This window comes from Coregonus clupeaformis, chromosome 37, assembly GCF_020615455.1.
Source record: "Coregonus clupeaformis isolate EN_2021a chromosome 37, ASM2061545v1, whole genome shotgun sequence".
Lineage (NCBI taxonomy): Eukaryota > Metazoa > Chordata > Actinopteri > Salmoniformes > Salmonidae > Coregonus > Coregonus clupeaformis.
In genome coordinates, this window is record NC_059228.1 from 18384130 (window position 1) to 18399411 (window position 15282).

At 43.6% G+C, this 15282-nt stretch overlaps 2 protein-coding genes across 12 annotated transcripts in view; one reads left to right on the forward strand and one right to left on the reverse strand.

Annotated features, from left to right (window-relative positions):
• Positions 1 to 5248, forward strand: part of LOC121553777 (atlastin-2) — a 29937-nt gene extending 24689 nt beyond the window's left edge. For 3 of the 5 annotated variants that reach the window (XM_041867158.2, XM_041867159.2, XM_041867162.2), the window contains 6 exons: positions 1004 to 1142; positions 1340 to 1467; positions 1593 to 1649; positions 1759 to 1830; positions 2320 to 2751; positions 3163 to 3927. In XM_041867158.2, coding sequence (XP_041723092.1) covers positions 1004 to 1142; positions 1340 to 1467; positions 1593 to 1649; positions 1759 to 1830; positions 2320 to 2751; positions 3163 to 3426 — 1092 coding nt within the window. In that variant the 3' untranslated portion in view covers positions 3427 to 3927. Of the gene's footprint in view, positions 1 to 1003; positions 1143 to 1339; positions 1468 to 1592; positions 1650 to 1758; positions 1831 to 2319; positions 2752 to 3162 lie in introns of all 5 variants that reach the window. The other 2 variants (XM_041867160.2, XM_041867161.2) reach the window with 2 other exon arrangements.
• Positions 5249 to 8827: 3579 nt separating this feature from the next.
• The window catches only part of LOC121553456 (equilibrative nucleoside transporter 1), a 58276-nt gene continuing 51821 nt past the window's right edge, over positions 8828 to 15282 (reverse strand). For all 7 annotated transcript variants that reach the window (XM_041866576.2, XM_041866570.2, XM_041866573.2 and 4 more), the window contains 8 exons: positions 15105 to 15239; positions 14849 to 14946; positions 14277 to 14361; positions 13972 to 14057; positions 13774 to 13882; positions 13448 to 13533; positions 9940 to 10139; positions 8828 to 9673 (listed from right to left, as the gene is read on the reverse strand). In XM_041866576.2, coding sequence (XP_041722510.2) covers positions 9562 to 9673; positions 9940 to 10139; positions 13448 to 13533; positions 13774 to 13882; positions 13972 to 14057; positions 14277 to 14361; positions 14849 to 14946; positions 15105 to 15239 — 911 coding nt within the window. In that variant the 3' untranslated portion in view covers positions 8828 to 9561. The remainder of the gene's footprint in view (positions 9674 to 9939; positions 10140 to 13447; positions 13534 to 13773; positions 13883 to 13971; positions 14058 to 14276; positions 14362 to 14848; positions 14947 to 15104; positions 15240 to 15282) is intronic.

The window sequence follows — 15282 nt, forward strand, 5'->3', positions numbered from 1 at the left end:
TTGGAGCTCGGTAGTGAGTGTTGCAACAGAGGACAGCCAGTTTTTATGCGCTTCAGCACTCAGCGGTCCCATTCTGTGAGCTTGTGTGGCCTACCACTTCGCGGCTGAGCCGTTGTTGCTCCTAGATGTTTCCACTTCACAATAACAGCAGTTACAGTTGACTGGGGCAGCTCTAGCAGGGCAGAAGTTTGACGAACTGACTTGTTGGAAAGGTGGCATCCTATGACGGTGCCACGTTGAAAGTCACTGAGCTCTTCAGTAAGGCCTTTTCTACTGCCAATGTTTGTCTATGGAAATTGCAATGGCGGCGTGCTTGATTTTATACACCTGTCAGCAACTGGTGTGGCTCAAATAGCCAAATCCACTAATTTGAAGGGGTGTCCACATACTTTTGCATACTTCCAGCATAATATGCATGCAAGCATTATAATATGATTACAACCCAAAAGTAATGTGAAATGCACTCATAACTTATGACATAAGCTTCGTCTTGGCTTGCTAGCCAGCTAAGCTAACTGCAAGTTAACTAGGCGGTGAGTTGAACGTCATTAAGAAAACAGAAATTTGTCATGTTTTTTTTTTTTTGCGAACATCCTTTCTGAATCGATAAGTAATCATGTAGTTTTTCAAAAGTATCTAATCTGATTACAATGTTTTTACTGATTAGTTACCGTTTTTGTAACATGTAATCAGTTGCTCACCAACCCTGTATACCACTGTATGCCATTTGTTGGGTAGCATGTTTAAAAAAATAAAATGTTGTAATCTTTATTTAACTAGGCAAGTCAGTTAAGAACAAATTCTTATTTACAATGATTGCCTACCCCAGCCAAGCCCGGACGACGCTGGGCCAATTGTGCGCCGCCTTATGGGACTCCCAATCACTGCCGGTTGTGATACAGCCTGGAATCGAACCAGGGTCTGTAGTGACGCCTCTAGCACTGAGATGCTGTGCCACTCTGGAGCCCACAAAACAGCTGAGCCACGTGTGTGCTTTCTACAGGTGAAACAGAACCAGCACGAGGAACTGCAGACCGTGAGGAAACACATCCACTCCTGCTTCTCCAACATCGGTTGCTTCCTCCTGCCCCACCCCGGCCTCAAGGTGGCCACCAACCCCATGTTTGACGGCAGATTAAAAGGTGAGGCCTCCCACTGCAGAGAATAATCCCTTCCACCCCCCTCCATACTCCACTAACCCCTTTCACCCGACGTTATTCCATCCTCCCAGACCCTTTTTTTTAATACTGAGGTGGAGAGGCAGTTTAAGGAAAATAGTTAACCCCTGGAGGAGACATTCTTGGGCTTTACTAAGCTTCTGGCTGTGTTCTTTGTATAGACATTGATAGTGACTTTAAGGAGGCGCTGGGCAATCTGGTGCCCTTACTGCTGGCTCCTGAGAACCTGGTGGAGAAGGAGATTGGAGGGGCTAAAGTGACCTGCAGAGATCTAGTGGAGTACTTTAAGGTGAGCACCATATTCTCCCATGGCTTATCAACTACTTTAAATGCCAGAAAATGTTTTGAAACTTCCTAACTTCGCCTCACAACTGAAGTTATAGAAAACACTTTTTCACAACGTCTTCTTCCCAGGCCTATATAAAGATCTATCAAGGGGAGGAGCTTCCTCATCCTAAGTCAATGTTACAGGTCTGTATTGGTTTTATCAACATTGATGTTAAGTTTTGAGCAAGCTTGTGGAGGTTTTCTCTAATTCTGCTCAAACACTCTTTGCATTTGACTGTGCTCTGTTACCTAGGCAACGGCTGAAGCCAACAACCTTACAGCAGTTGCTGGAGCAAAAGACACTTACAGCAAAAGCATGGAAATGGTAGGTTTGTTCACCCCTGGTCCTCTGTAGCTCAGCTGGTAGAGCACGGCGCTTGTAACGCCAAGGTAGTGGGTTCGATCCCCGGGACCACCCCATACACAAAAAAACAAACATGTATGCACGCATGACTGTAAGTCGCTTTGTATAAAAGCGTCTGCTAAATGGCATATTATTATTATTATTATATTATTATATACGAACAATGTATATCCACACACATTCCAAGCAGACTGATTTACTATTGCTATTGTACACGCACACTACATGTTAATGTTTTTAAATGTATGTCAATTGTAAAGTATTTTTTCGTTATGTGTTGGACCCCAGTAAGATTAGCCGTCGCTATTGGGGATCCTAATAAAACAAATTAAGTGTCATACAAGTATAACCAGTGAGGTCATTCGTAGAGGTAATCTTTTTGCCATTAGTCTTTATTGAAGTCGGTGTAATATTCTGTTTGGTTTCTGAACTGTGGTGTTTCCCTGCTAGGTGTGTGGAGGGGACAAGCCCTACATCGCCCCTGCAGACCTGGAACGCTGCCACGAGGAGTTCAAGGAGTGCTCGGTGCGTCAGTTCCGCTCGGTGAAGAAGATGGGAGGAGAGGAGTTCTGCAAGAAATACCAGGAGCAACTGGAGGGCGAGCTGGATGAGGCCTACTCCAACTTCCACAAGCACAACGAGGGCAAGAACATCTTCTATGCCGCACGCACGCCCGCCACGCTGTTCGTGGTCATGTTCACCACCTACGTCGTCTCAGGGCTGACAGGCTTCATCGGAATGAACACTATTGCCGTGCTGGCCAACTTGGTCATGGGCGTGGCCCTCATGACGCTCTGCATGTGGGCCTACGTCAAATACTCAGGGGAGTTCAGAGATGTGGGCACCATCATAGACCTTTTGGCAGACACACTCTGGGAACAGGTGGGTGCTGATATGTCTGTGTGGATAAAGGGTGTTTTGTGTTTTCATAGATTTGTTTCTGTTAAGGATAGAAGTATGGATATGGGAAGTATATGTTTATTTAGCACGTGTGACTCCAGATTCAAAGCCATGTGAAGCTGAGAATTCCTCCTCGTCTTCTCCCGTTGTCTGTAATGTTGATTCCATCCCCTCAGAGTCCAGATTTCTAGTGGCCCTCTGGTTCCCCATCAGCCCTGAACTTAATCTAAACGCATTATCCTTCACCAGGCCCTATCCAATGAGCTACCAGCCTTTCCTTTACCATCCAATCAGCCTTTAGCTTGCCCTTTCCCTGTCCAATCAGCTAGTGATCTGTTTAAACCTATTTTTCTTCTTTAAACTGATCTTGCTCTCCTCTCCTCTCCGCCTCAGAGGACTGCCAGAAAGGTGAGGTGGAGGTTTCTCTTCCTGCCTGTGTTCCTGTTCCTGGTTCAGTTTGTGTTTTCTTTCTTTCTTTGGTTGTCTCTCTGCTGTTGCTGCTCTTCTCTACTAATTCCTCACCTCCCATGTCTCCAGGTGCTTTCCAAACTCTTTGAGTCGGCCAGGAGTCGAATCACGTGGCACTCTTTCCTACCAGCAGCAGCAACGCAGAGAAAGAGACTCCCCTCAAACAACAATGCCTTGAAGACTCACTAACTTTTCTGGCTAGCTGCTTGGCTTTTTATTTCCAAATGCATTCTGCATTCCGCTCTTCTCATTCCTTGTGGCCTATGGGGGCTGGTCTTCATTACAGGAAGGGTGTGGCCTATGGGGCTGGTCTTAATTACAGGGAGGGCGTGGCCTATGGGGCTGGTCTTAATTACAGGGAGGGCGATGGGGCTGGTCTTAATTACAGAGAGGTTGTGTCTGCCTAGTTTTACATCATCACAACAATTTTCATAGATCTTTTTTTTTATCCATTTGTTCAGTTGCCATGATCTGAGTTTGCATGTGGGCCAGTAAATCTCTTCTCTCTCCCTTTGTGCTCATGTATTCATGTTTTCATTTGTACTGATTTGATTTAGTCTCATGTCATGTCCCCTTGTGCTCTCCTCTTCCCTCTTCTTCAGGTGTTGAAACCTCTGAGTGAGCAATATATGGAGGATAACGTTAGACAGACTGTGGTTAACTCCATCAGAGCCAGTCTGACAGAACAGGCCTCACAGCACGCCAAGTTAAAGTCAAAGTCGCACTGACCCCTCCTCCTCCTGCTGTTACTCTACCATCCGCTCACCCCACCCCTTCACTCAGTGTGCTAAGTCCTAGAACTGTGGCACTGTGCAAACCAAAGTTTACCCAAACCCCGCACAGGCCCCAGCCAGCCTCCCTGTCTGCTGTAGTGGCCTGTCTTACTGCTGGCTCCTCTACTCTTGGATCCCCCCTGTTGGAAGGTGGACAATCAGCGAGTTAAGAAGTAGTGTTGCCAGTCCGCTCTCACCTTTACCACAATTTGACCGATTTCTCGAATGTGCCATCTTGTAGATTCACCTGTGCCCCCCCAAACACCCTAACGTGCACGCACACACACCTATCAATGTCAGGATTTTAAATTATGAAGAGTTGTCAGTAGGTTTGCTGACCCGGTTTTAGTGTCTAATACTGTCATATTAAACAGATTGCACTTGCTTGGGTTTCAAGGTTAATTCAGGGAAACACGGCTCTTTGAGGCTGTGCCATTGGATGCAAGATGAACTGTCTGCATAGTCATACATATACTGTAGCCAAGCCAGTCTGTTCCTGCCCCTCTTCTGAGACTGTTTGGTTAACTGAGGTGGATTTAGAAAGCCTTTGAGCCTCTTTAGTTGTTATAAGATACTGATCTTTAATCTTGCTTTAGTGTCTACCTACCAGTATTATCTACTGCATGTTATTAGACATACACAGCATAGCACTATAATAGGCCCTAGAGTTCAATCTATTGTGCTTAGCAGGGGAACGTTATTCAGACCGTTTCATTCATTTGCCTTTCTTGAAAACCCACAGGACAGTGGGAGTGATCAATGGTATTACACATCTAGCGTGTTGTTTTTCTTATCAATACAGCACTAATGATAATATCAGTTAGGTCAACGCTCTTGTACCAATTCCATCCACAACTGTCTCGCCTAGGAACGCGGCAGTTGTTATGGTCTCATTTTTGTATGTTTTACAAATAGGGAATAATGTATGACACATTTTACACTTTGTATAAATTCTATAGTGTTGTTGGCGGGGTGGTTTTTTGATTGGCCTAAAGTGTGGTTTGTTAAGGAATGTTTTGTGATTGGTCTTATAGGTACAATTGCATATTTTCTTTCTATAATCTGCTATACTGGTACGTAAACAAACTCGAGGCTAGAGCACTTCGATTCCACCTCGGACTAAGATTTCTGGAATTTGATGAGTGGGTAGATATTGTCTTTTTAAATCATTTCCTGTAATTTATTTTTCAATGAACAAGTACATTGACCTTATTGATTAAAATTGATCATCTACCGTTCATCAGACTCCTTTGTTTATTGGAACGAGTGCAAAATCATCACGGCTTGCTTCTGCAGTATTCAGCAATATAGATGTCAAAACAGTAGGTAGAAAGTGTGAGGAAATAACTGACTCAATTTCATAACTTAAGTCACACTGGTAGTTAAATATGAAAGTCAGATTTGTTGTAATGATAAAACCATAACTGCTTTTCTTGTCTTCCCAGTTTAAACTGGTCTCATTGACACATGGCATCATAAGCCAGTTACGGTTTGTCTGTGGAGATGGGATGGAGACACCCTCACCCCCACCACCACAAATACATTAATAGCCGGCATCCTCAGCTAAAGGTGTTGTCCATTTTAGTGCCTGGTTCTTCAACTACCACACGAAGGACCACGATCCTGTATGAAACGGGTGTGTATGCAGTAAGAGTAGCCATTGTCCCAAGACCCTGAAAAGGGATGCCCTTGTCCAGGCTGACGGTACGGTTGTCACTCATCCTCTGTAACGGAGCACAAATGATTCAGTTAGTCAGTCGCTGCTGCACAGCGCAAGGTCAGCTCTTATCAGACCACAACTATTCTTCCATTTAAATACAACAGAACAGCTCTACAATGTTATTTTGTCTACAAATTCAGCAGACAGGACAATTTTATATAACAAAGCTTTAAAGAAGTTGTTGCAATGTTCTGGCATGGAATGACATTTTCATTTATTCACCAAAATGCTACAGATATGAATGCTGGACATGTGGTTAGATCTATTTTTGAACCTTCAATCACTTTACATTTCAGTGCAGGTATGCAATACTTACTAGGGCCAAGAGAGGTTGAAAGTCTTAGAAATACAATGTTTATTTCTTTACAGGTCTTCATTTTGTAGTGTACAGTAACTTTCTGGTTCAAACTTTCATTCCATTCAGGATGAGAAGACCGACCACATTGTGCTGTTGGGATGCATTCAGCTGTTAGTGGGCTGCATATTGGAGAATGGGTGTTAAGAAAAATAACAAACATGAGAACTTACAAATTGCAATGTAAAAAATATAACTGGTAGGCACATTCAGGGCTCTAAATTAACATTCATCGGTAGCACTGGTGAACCCAACTTAAAGTTAGGAGTACCAGAACACTCATATATATATATATAATTTGAGATATAGCCTATATGAATTCTAGCTACTTCTGAAGCACATATTTTACATTGACATTTTATTAATTTAGCAGACCCTCTTATCCAGAGCGACTTAAAGGAACAATTAGGGTTAAGTGCCTTGGTTATGGGCACGTCGACAGATTTTTCACAGTCTCAGGGACTCGAACTAGCAACATTTCGGTTACTGGCCTAACGCTCTAAACCGGTGGGTTACCTAGTGCCCTAGAACCTAATATGTAACCCTGTAAATACGTATTTATTCTAAAAAACTAAATTGTTGATACAAATACAGTGGGGAGAACAAGTATTTGATACACTGCCGATTTTGCAGGTTTTCCTACTTACAAAGCATGTAGAGGTCTGTAATTTTTATCATAGGTACACTTCAACTGTGAGTGACGGAATCTAAAATCCAGAAAATCACATTGTATGATTTTTAAGTAATTCATTTGCATTTTATTGCATGACATGTCACCTACCAACTATTAAGAATTCCGGCTCTCACAGACCTGTTCGTTTTTCTTTAAGAAGCCCTCCTGTTCTCCACTCATTACCTGTCCACATTAACTGCACCTGTTTGAACTCGTTACCTGTATAAAAGACACCTGTCCACACACTCAATCAAACAGACTCCAACCTCTCCACAATGGCCAAGACCAGAGAGCTGTGTAAGGACATCAGGGATACAATTGTAGACCTGCACAAGGCTGGGATGGGCTACAGGACAATAGGCAAGCAGCTTGGTGAGAAGGCAACAACTGTTGGCGCAATTATTAGAAAATGGAAGAAGTTCAAGATGACGGTCAATCTCCCTCGGTCTGGGGCTCCATGCAAGATCTCACCTCGTGGGGCATCAATGATCATGAGGAAGGTGAGGGATCAGCCCAGAACTACACAGCAGGACCTGGTCAATGACCTGAAGAGAGCTGGGACCACAGTCTCAAAGAAAACCATTAGTAACACACTACGCCGTCATGGATTAAAATCCTGCAGCGCACGCAAGGTCCCTCTGCTCAAGCCAGCGCATGTCCAGGCCTGTCTGAAGTTTGCCAATGACCATCTGGATGATCCAGAGGAGGAATGGGAGAAGGGTCATGTGGTCTGATGAGACAAAAATAGAGCTTTTTGGTCTAAACTCCACTCGCCTTGTTTGGAGGAAGAAGAAGGATGAGTACAACCCCAAGAACACCATACCAACCGTGAAGCATGGAGGTGGAAACATCATTCTTTGGGGATGCTTTTCTGCAAAGGGGACAGGACGACTGCACCGTATTGAGGGGAGGATGGATGGGGCCATGTATCGCGAGATCTTGGCCAACAACCTCCTTCCCTCAGTAAGAGCATTGAAAATGGGTGGTGGCTGGGTCTTCCAGCATGACAACGACCCGAAACACACAGCCAGGGCAACTAAGGAGTGGCTCCGTAAGAAGCATCTCAAGGTCCTGGAGTGGCCTAGCCAGTCTCCAGACCTGAACCCAATAGAAAATCTTTGGAGGGAGCTGAAAGTCCGTATTGCCCAGCGACAGCCCCGAAAACTGAAGGATCTGGAGAAGGTCTGTATGGAGGAGTGGGCCAAAATCCCTGCTGCAGTGTGTGCAAACCTGGTCAAGACCTACAGGAAACGTATGATCTCTGTAATTGCAAACAAAGGTTTCTGTACCAAATATTAAGTTCTGCTTTTCTGATGTACCAAATACTTATGTCATGCAATAAAATGCAAATTCATTACTTAAAAATCATACAATGTGATTTTATGGATTTTTGTTTTAGATTCCGTCTCTCACAGTTGAAGTGTACCTATGATAAAAATTACAGACCTCTACATGCTTTTTAAGTAGGAAAACCTGCAAAATCGGCAGTGTTTCAAATACTTGTTCTCCCCACTGTACCTGTCATTGAAATGTAAAAGTCATTTATGGAATAAGAGTATGTAAAAGCACCATTTTCTTATTGAGATGCATTACATAGAAAATGGTACAGTCTCTTTAAGAACGTCAAGTTTGTGAACCACTGAGCTGGGTGATGACATGCTAGAGATCTGTCATTCATTCATTGCTATGATAATTGATCTCCTGAAGATATCCCTTTCCCTTTCTTTCTGTGCCTCCAAATGTTTTGAGATACTGGTAAAGTTACCAGGTTGTTAGCTAGCTAGCTAATGAGGTAACAACCATGACTGAACAAGGTGTAAAACAATAAGTTTTCGCTGTAGTAATGGTGCAAGCCTTATTACAACAATTATTAAAACAAATTTATATATTTTGTTTTTTGTTGCTCTCAAATTAAAAGGGTCGCACAGCCAAATATTTTGTCGTACTTTAGAGCCCTGGGCACGGTGCATAATTTTTTTTTCATTCATAAAAACAACCTGATTGATATGAACCAGCCGAATTGAACTTGTACCAATCCGGTTTTAAAATAGAGCACTCATAAAACTAGATCTGATACAAAATGTTTTAATGATAAAACCCTAAAATGTCAACCTGACAGCGCAAATGTTCGGCTGAGTTTACAAACTCTGCTCCCCTCACCGTTCGCTAGCACAACGCATGTAATTAATGGCTACATATTTGTCGCAGTGCTTAAAATACTGAAATACTACAAAATATATTTAAATGTCAGAGCAAGGCAATACCATAATGAGCATTTACACACTAACGTAGGCTGGTAAAACTCCATTGAGATTTAAAACATTCTAAACTTGAGTGCCCATACAATTCAATGATAACACACACCAAGACATAAAAACCTGGCAGTTTCACAATCATTTCGCAATCCATGTAAATATGCATGACTCATATGGCTCATAGCGGCATTTTGATCTATAAACTGAAATACACCCTTGAGTGGAGAGAACTCATGTCTTCCACCATGGTCCCTGGAGGATGAGAGATATGATAGATGTTGGCAACTAGAACAAGATATGAGAGCAGTAACATAGGCAGCTGAACTAGATGAACTTTGCATTGTTTCATAATGAAAGAGTATCATCAGTCAGTGGCAGGATGGGAAGCATAGAGACTCAGAGGCTGAGTGTTGTAGCGTTGCTGCCGTGTGAGAAGAACAAAACAATTAGCAGGGCAAAGTTCACCACCTCCCCCAACCCTCCTCCACGGCAGGTAGGTAAGAAGAAAGTGTTCTGAGGGGAGGGGTGGTGTTTCGGGGACTCCAGGTCTAGATAATGATTCTGAAGACGAAGGACAGAGCGGCTCCTAGAGCCAAACCCAGAGACAGGAAGAACGCCATGATGGTGCCGGCCGTCTCCGCTTCGTGTTGTGCCACTTTCCTGAACGGAAACACAGGAGGGACAAAACAACATGACTAGGAGAAAACAGGACTGTACACACCTTGATGAACCAGTGCAATGTATTTTTTGTCATGAGTAGACTGTGCTAGTACAGTGTTTCTCAACCCATGTTGCAGGAACCGGCAAGCTATGGTTCCCTTCTATGGAGTACCGCTTGAGAACTGACTGCAATTACTGTCAGCTTTCAATCTGAGGAACCAGAGGGTTGAGAACTCTGCTGTAGTTGCCGGTGGCGATGGCCTTACTTTGGTCCGAAGCACATGCACAGGCTGGCCAGGTATCCGTTGCTGAAGGAGAAGAGGATCATGAAGAGGATGTACCAGGCGTCGTGGGCAAACGGCACGGGCAGGTAGTTCCTGGGCTGGACGTTACACAGCATGAAGAGAGGTACAAAGACTACACGGAGACCCACCATGACGGGCAGGATAACGCTGTCCTTACCGGGCTGAAGGGACAAAAGAGAACATCTCAGTACACGTCAACATTCTAATACAGATCCACTCCACCATTATACTGTGCATCCTCTATTAACCCACACACATTCCAATGAAGAGCTTAGACAAGGAGCCAGTGAACTCACGGAATTCAGCAATGACCTCCAAATGAAGCCTTGAGTAAAATAACTGACCTTCTCAACTAGCACCATGAACTCAGTTACATAATATGGGGCCTACTATATGTTTCAGCGCAGAGCTAGGCTAATAAAACGCAGCGCTGTAAAAAGGGATACCTAAACATTTTCTCAGTGAAATAATAATTCAACTATACCACCCTTGGCCAAGCTTAGTGGCATTGGATTTGATTATTTCAATTGGTAGGGCCCTATGAAATCAATTACATTTTTTGCCTGATTCCGTTTAGTTTCCCGCCAAAAAAATCCATTTTGTTTTTCCATGTTTTTCGCTCTCAAATTCACACTTCTTGAATAAAAATAAAATAAAATCTAAGTCCACAACAATGCTTAAACCACATCAGGAGACTACCTTTGAGGTCTGGACATTTTTTAAGAAATGTTCATTTTTGTGTGTAGTTACCCATTAATGCAAATGTATACCAGCAAGAGACTGCTGTTTGGTTAGCAATGTTTCTGTAGCGCTCATGTGATTACAGAGTTTGCAAAACAAATAGCCACTTGATTGACGTAAATAATCATGATACTCTGCCACGTAGGCATAGGCTATTTTGTAGTTAACATTTAATTGAGAAGGTTTTTGGGAAAGCCTTTCCATCTCTACCAGAAGAAGGTTATCATTAGCATCATCACTAACGGCTAGACAAAGTGTAGACATAAGCACGCACCGCGCACACCCACAGACAGGGGCATTCCTGTGCCGGTTCAGAAAGTTGCAGGAAAATACGAATCACTTTTGTTAATATCTTATTATTAACTTGGGCAAATTAATGAATTTTAGAGTAAGTTCAATACATTTATTTGATTTCCTACTAAATTAAATAATATGTTTAGTTTTTAATGACTGGATTTTATGAGGGTAGCCAATTTGTAGTGAATTAAAGCAATTTCCTATAACGGAAAATGGTCGCAATGCAAACGTGCACTTAATCAGAACTTAAGGAATTAACCTCTATCCAACTGAATATACTGTAAGGTAACAGTACTGTATGTGCACTCAGCCTATCATTCCATTCTACAGTTATCATAGGATTGATGAGGTGGGAGGGAGGGAGCTGAGGTAGAATTAAATAGAAACCCATAGAATGAAATGGAACACTATCTACGGGTAAGTGCCAAAATAAAGGAAACACTTGAGTAAATGAGGGATACAAAGTATGCAGAACAAAAAATATAAACGCAACATGCAACACTTTCAAAGATTTTACTGAGTTACAGTTCATATGAGGAAATCAGTCAATTGAAATAAATTCATTAGGCCCTAATCTATGAATTTCACATGACTGGGAATACAGATATGCATCTGTTGGTCACAGTTACCTAAAAAAAAAAAATGGGCCTCAGGATCTCGTCAGGGTATTTCTGTGTATTCAAATTGCCATCGATAAAATGCAATTGTGTTCGTTGTCCGTAGCTTATGCCTGCCCATACCATAACCCCACCGCCAACATAGGGCACTCTGTTCACAACGTTGACATCAGCAAACGGTGCGCCCACACAACGCCATACACGTGGCTGCGGTTGTGAGGCCGGTTGGACTTACTGCTAAATTCTCTAAAGCAACATTGGAGGTGGCTTATGGTAGAGAAATTAACATTAAAATCTCTGGCAACCGCTCTGGTGGACATTCCTGCAGTCAGCATGCCAATTGCACGCTCCCTCAAAACTTGAGACATCTTTGGCATTGTGTTGTGTGACAAAGCTGCACATTTTAGAGTGGCCTTTTATTGTCCCCAGCACAAGGTGCACCTGTGTAATGATCATGCTGTTTAATCAACTTCTTGATATGCCACACCTGTCAGGTGGATGATTATCTTGGCAAAGGAAAAATGCTCACTAACAGGGATGTAAACAAATTTGTGCACAAAATGTGAGAGAAATAAGCTTTTTGTGCGTATGGAAATTTTCAGGGATCTTTTATTTCAGCTCATGAAACATGGGACCAACACTTTACATGTTGCGTTTATATTTTTGTTCAGTGTATATTGAAAGCAGGTGCTTCCACACAGGTATGGTTCCTGAGTTAATTAAGCAATTAACATTATGTATAAAAATGGCAAGTTCCACATTATTTTGGCTACTATGGCAAGAAGAGATCTCAGTGACTTCGAAAGAGGGGTCTCAAAGAAGCATAGGGGATTTAAAGTGTGTGTGTGTCTCAGTCACCAGATCTCAACCCAACTGAACACTGATGGGAGAATCTGGAGCGGCGCCTGAGACAGCGTTTTCCACCACCATCAACAAAACACAAAATAATGGAATTTCTCGTGGAAGAATGGTGTCGCATCCCTCCTCCAATAGAGTTCCAGACACTTGTAGAAACTATGACAAGCGGTTCTGGCTCGTGGTGGCCCAACGCCCTATTAAGACACCATGTCGGTGTTTCCTTTATTTTGGCAGTTACCTGTATATCTCTATGGCAACCCCTCAGCCAGTGAATTACACACTCCAGAGCTGGGAGCTGTTACAGCCCCAGTCATGTGATCTATTTGCAACAGAAAACTAGTCCAAAACAATAGGGGGTCTTCAGTGTCACCATGAGCCACTCATCACCCACCCCTTCAAACCCACTTCCTTCAGCAGTCACATGACCTCTTCATCCTAAAAACACAAGGGCTTTTTTCCAATACAAAGCACTGGCCTACACATCAAAGTGTTCTGTTCCAGATTTTCCACAGAATTCTGAACTTGATGCCTCGGCATGATTTCACTCATACTCCCCAATAAGGTTTCCAACTGTAGAGACGGTTACAACCCCATGACATCACCAGGCAGAAATCTGGATCAGATTTTGGCTAAATATTTAGATTTAACACATTTGAGAACGTATGGTATTTTTAAACAAAAGACAGAAATGAATTTGTTGTGTCATTGTGTATGATGTTGTCATGGGAGTCGTTAGCCTATTCTTCTCCTCTTCCCTTTCAGAGTGATGAGTCGCCAAAACATTCTGATCTATGTTCCAGTGAAATGGCAAAGAAGTCGGCCAAGGGGAACAATTGGTCAGGCCAGGGGGAACCATTTCAGGGGAGCACAGATGTTAGGTGGGAATCTATGCCACCAAACCCATGTCTGTTTGAGCCAGTGTCAGTGGAACTAGTGCTCAGGGCCTCAACACTCACCCACATACACACGCCCGTCAGACTCCTGCCTGCCCAGTCCATCAAGTTGAAGAGCAGGAAACACGCAACAGGGATGAAGTATGTATCTGTGGAGACAGAAGAACAACAGCAGCCGCATGGCGAATAAGACTATAGTCCTCACAGACGCTTAAATCAATACTGGAACCCATAGAGTAAAATCGCAACGGCAGATGTTCGGGCCTTGTCCTTGCAAGTTTTGATAGAGAGGATGAATGCTATGAGCCTGTATGCTGGTCTCTGGCTTTTCACAAGCCATTAATACAGCAAAACACAGGTCAATAAAGACTTTCCCTTAGCACACTCACCCCAGGCACCCCCATCGGCCACGGTGGACCTGACGTCAACTGTGACTGCAGGGAAAGTTCCGATGGTGATGGTGAACACGAAGCACACAGAGAGGGCCATTACCCAGATCTACAGGAGACCACAACATTAGTAGGGGGTTTTAGCCCCTCACTCTGGAGGACCACTCTGTTTAGATTGTCTTTGTGCAGGTCCCTTACCCGTTTAAAGATGGAAAACACAGATATGGTGGACCTGGTTTCTTCCTCTGTCAGACTGACCACCGGCCTCTTCTCTGCTGGGCTGTCTGTCACACAACATCCTCTTTTGCTGTTAGATTTACACAGATAGCGATGCAAGAGAAACGCACAACTTGGAAGAAAAGCACTGAGAATTAGGTCAAAGAGCATACATATAAACAAGCAAATGATTTATTCTAGTATAAACCCTGGGCAGAGTCAGAGTACACTACTACACACCAAAGGAGAAACATTTCTCAATGTTACATTCCATCTGCTGACTGCACCTTTTGTCAAAAGGTCCATCTTGTTCTCCTCATCTCCTCCGGCTGGCCTGGATCCATTACTTTCCAGGTAGTACTGGAAAAACTCCTGCGAGGTCAGAAGAGACATTCACAAAATTCAGCACATTTGCCAACCTACATACTTACCCTTACTTTACTAGTTAAGTCGACTGAGAACATATTCTCTTTAACAGCAACGACCTGGGGATGAGTTACATGGGGGAGGAGAGGGGATGAATGAAGCCAAGTGGAAGCTGGGGATCAGGTGTCCGTGATGGTATGAGGGCCAGATTGGGAATTTAGCCAGGACACCGGGGTTAACACCCCAACATACTATTATCAGGTTACTGTATCTATCTATATAGCTGCGTGTGAGGACACGTTATAGATACAGGCCAGGGAGGCTATACAGTGCTACACACTACTAACGGCTTCCCTCAGTTAACATTTTTGAGCCAATGACAACTTGTCTGACAAAGTGAACTAGCATTTTGAGGTCAGAGCATTCCATTAGGCAGAACACACTAGTATGGGTCAATGCTATGTGTAGATTAGTGTGTTAGTTGAGGTCTCACCATTCTGGGCAGGGCGAGGTAGGACAGGATGGCCAGGAAGACGACCATGCACGCTGTGATGAAGTAGCCAAAGGCACTGTCCTGTAGGGCCGAGCCACCTAAACACACACACACACAGAGAACACAGGGTCATGACCTGGAAGTGCTTACCATTCTCATCCTGGGCTATGAGTTATGGACCTGGTGGAAGTGGGAGAGTTATGGACAGTGTTGAGAGCAGTGGTGTGTGTGTGTGTTGATCGGGTGTCAGACGTACTGGCCAGGGCAAAGATCATAGACAAGGCAGCGAAGGTCCCGGCGAGGCCCTGTCCACTCATGATGGGTGTAGTGTAGGAGGCCGGCAGCATCCCAGCCAGGCCAAACAGACTGCCCTGCAGTACTGCCCCAAACGCTGGGGAGAGAAAAAGACAATTAAGTCAAAGTAGAGAGAGAAT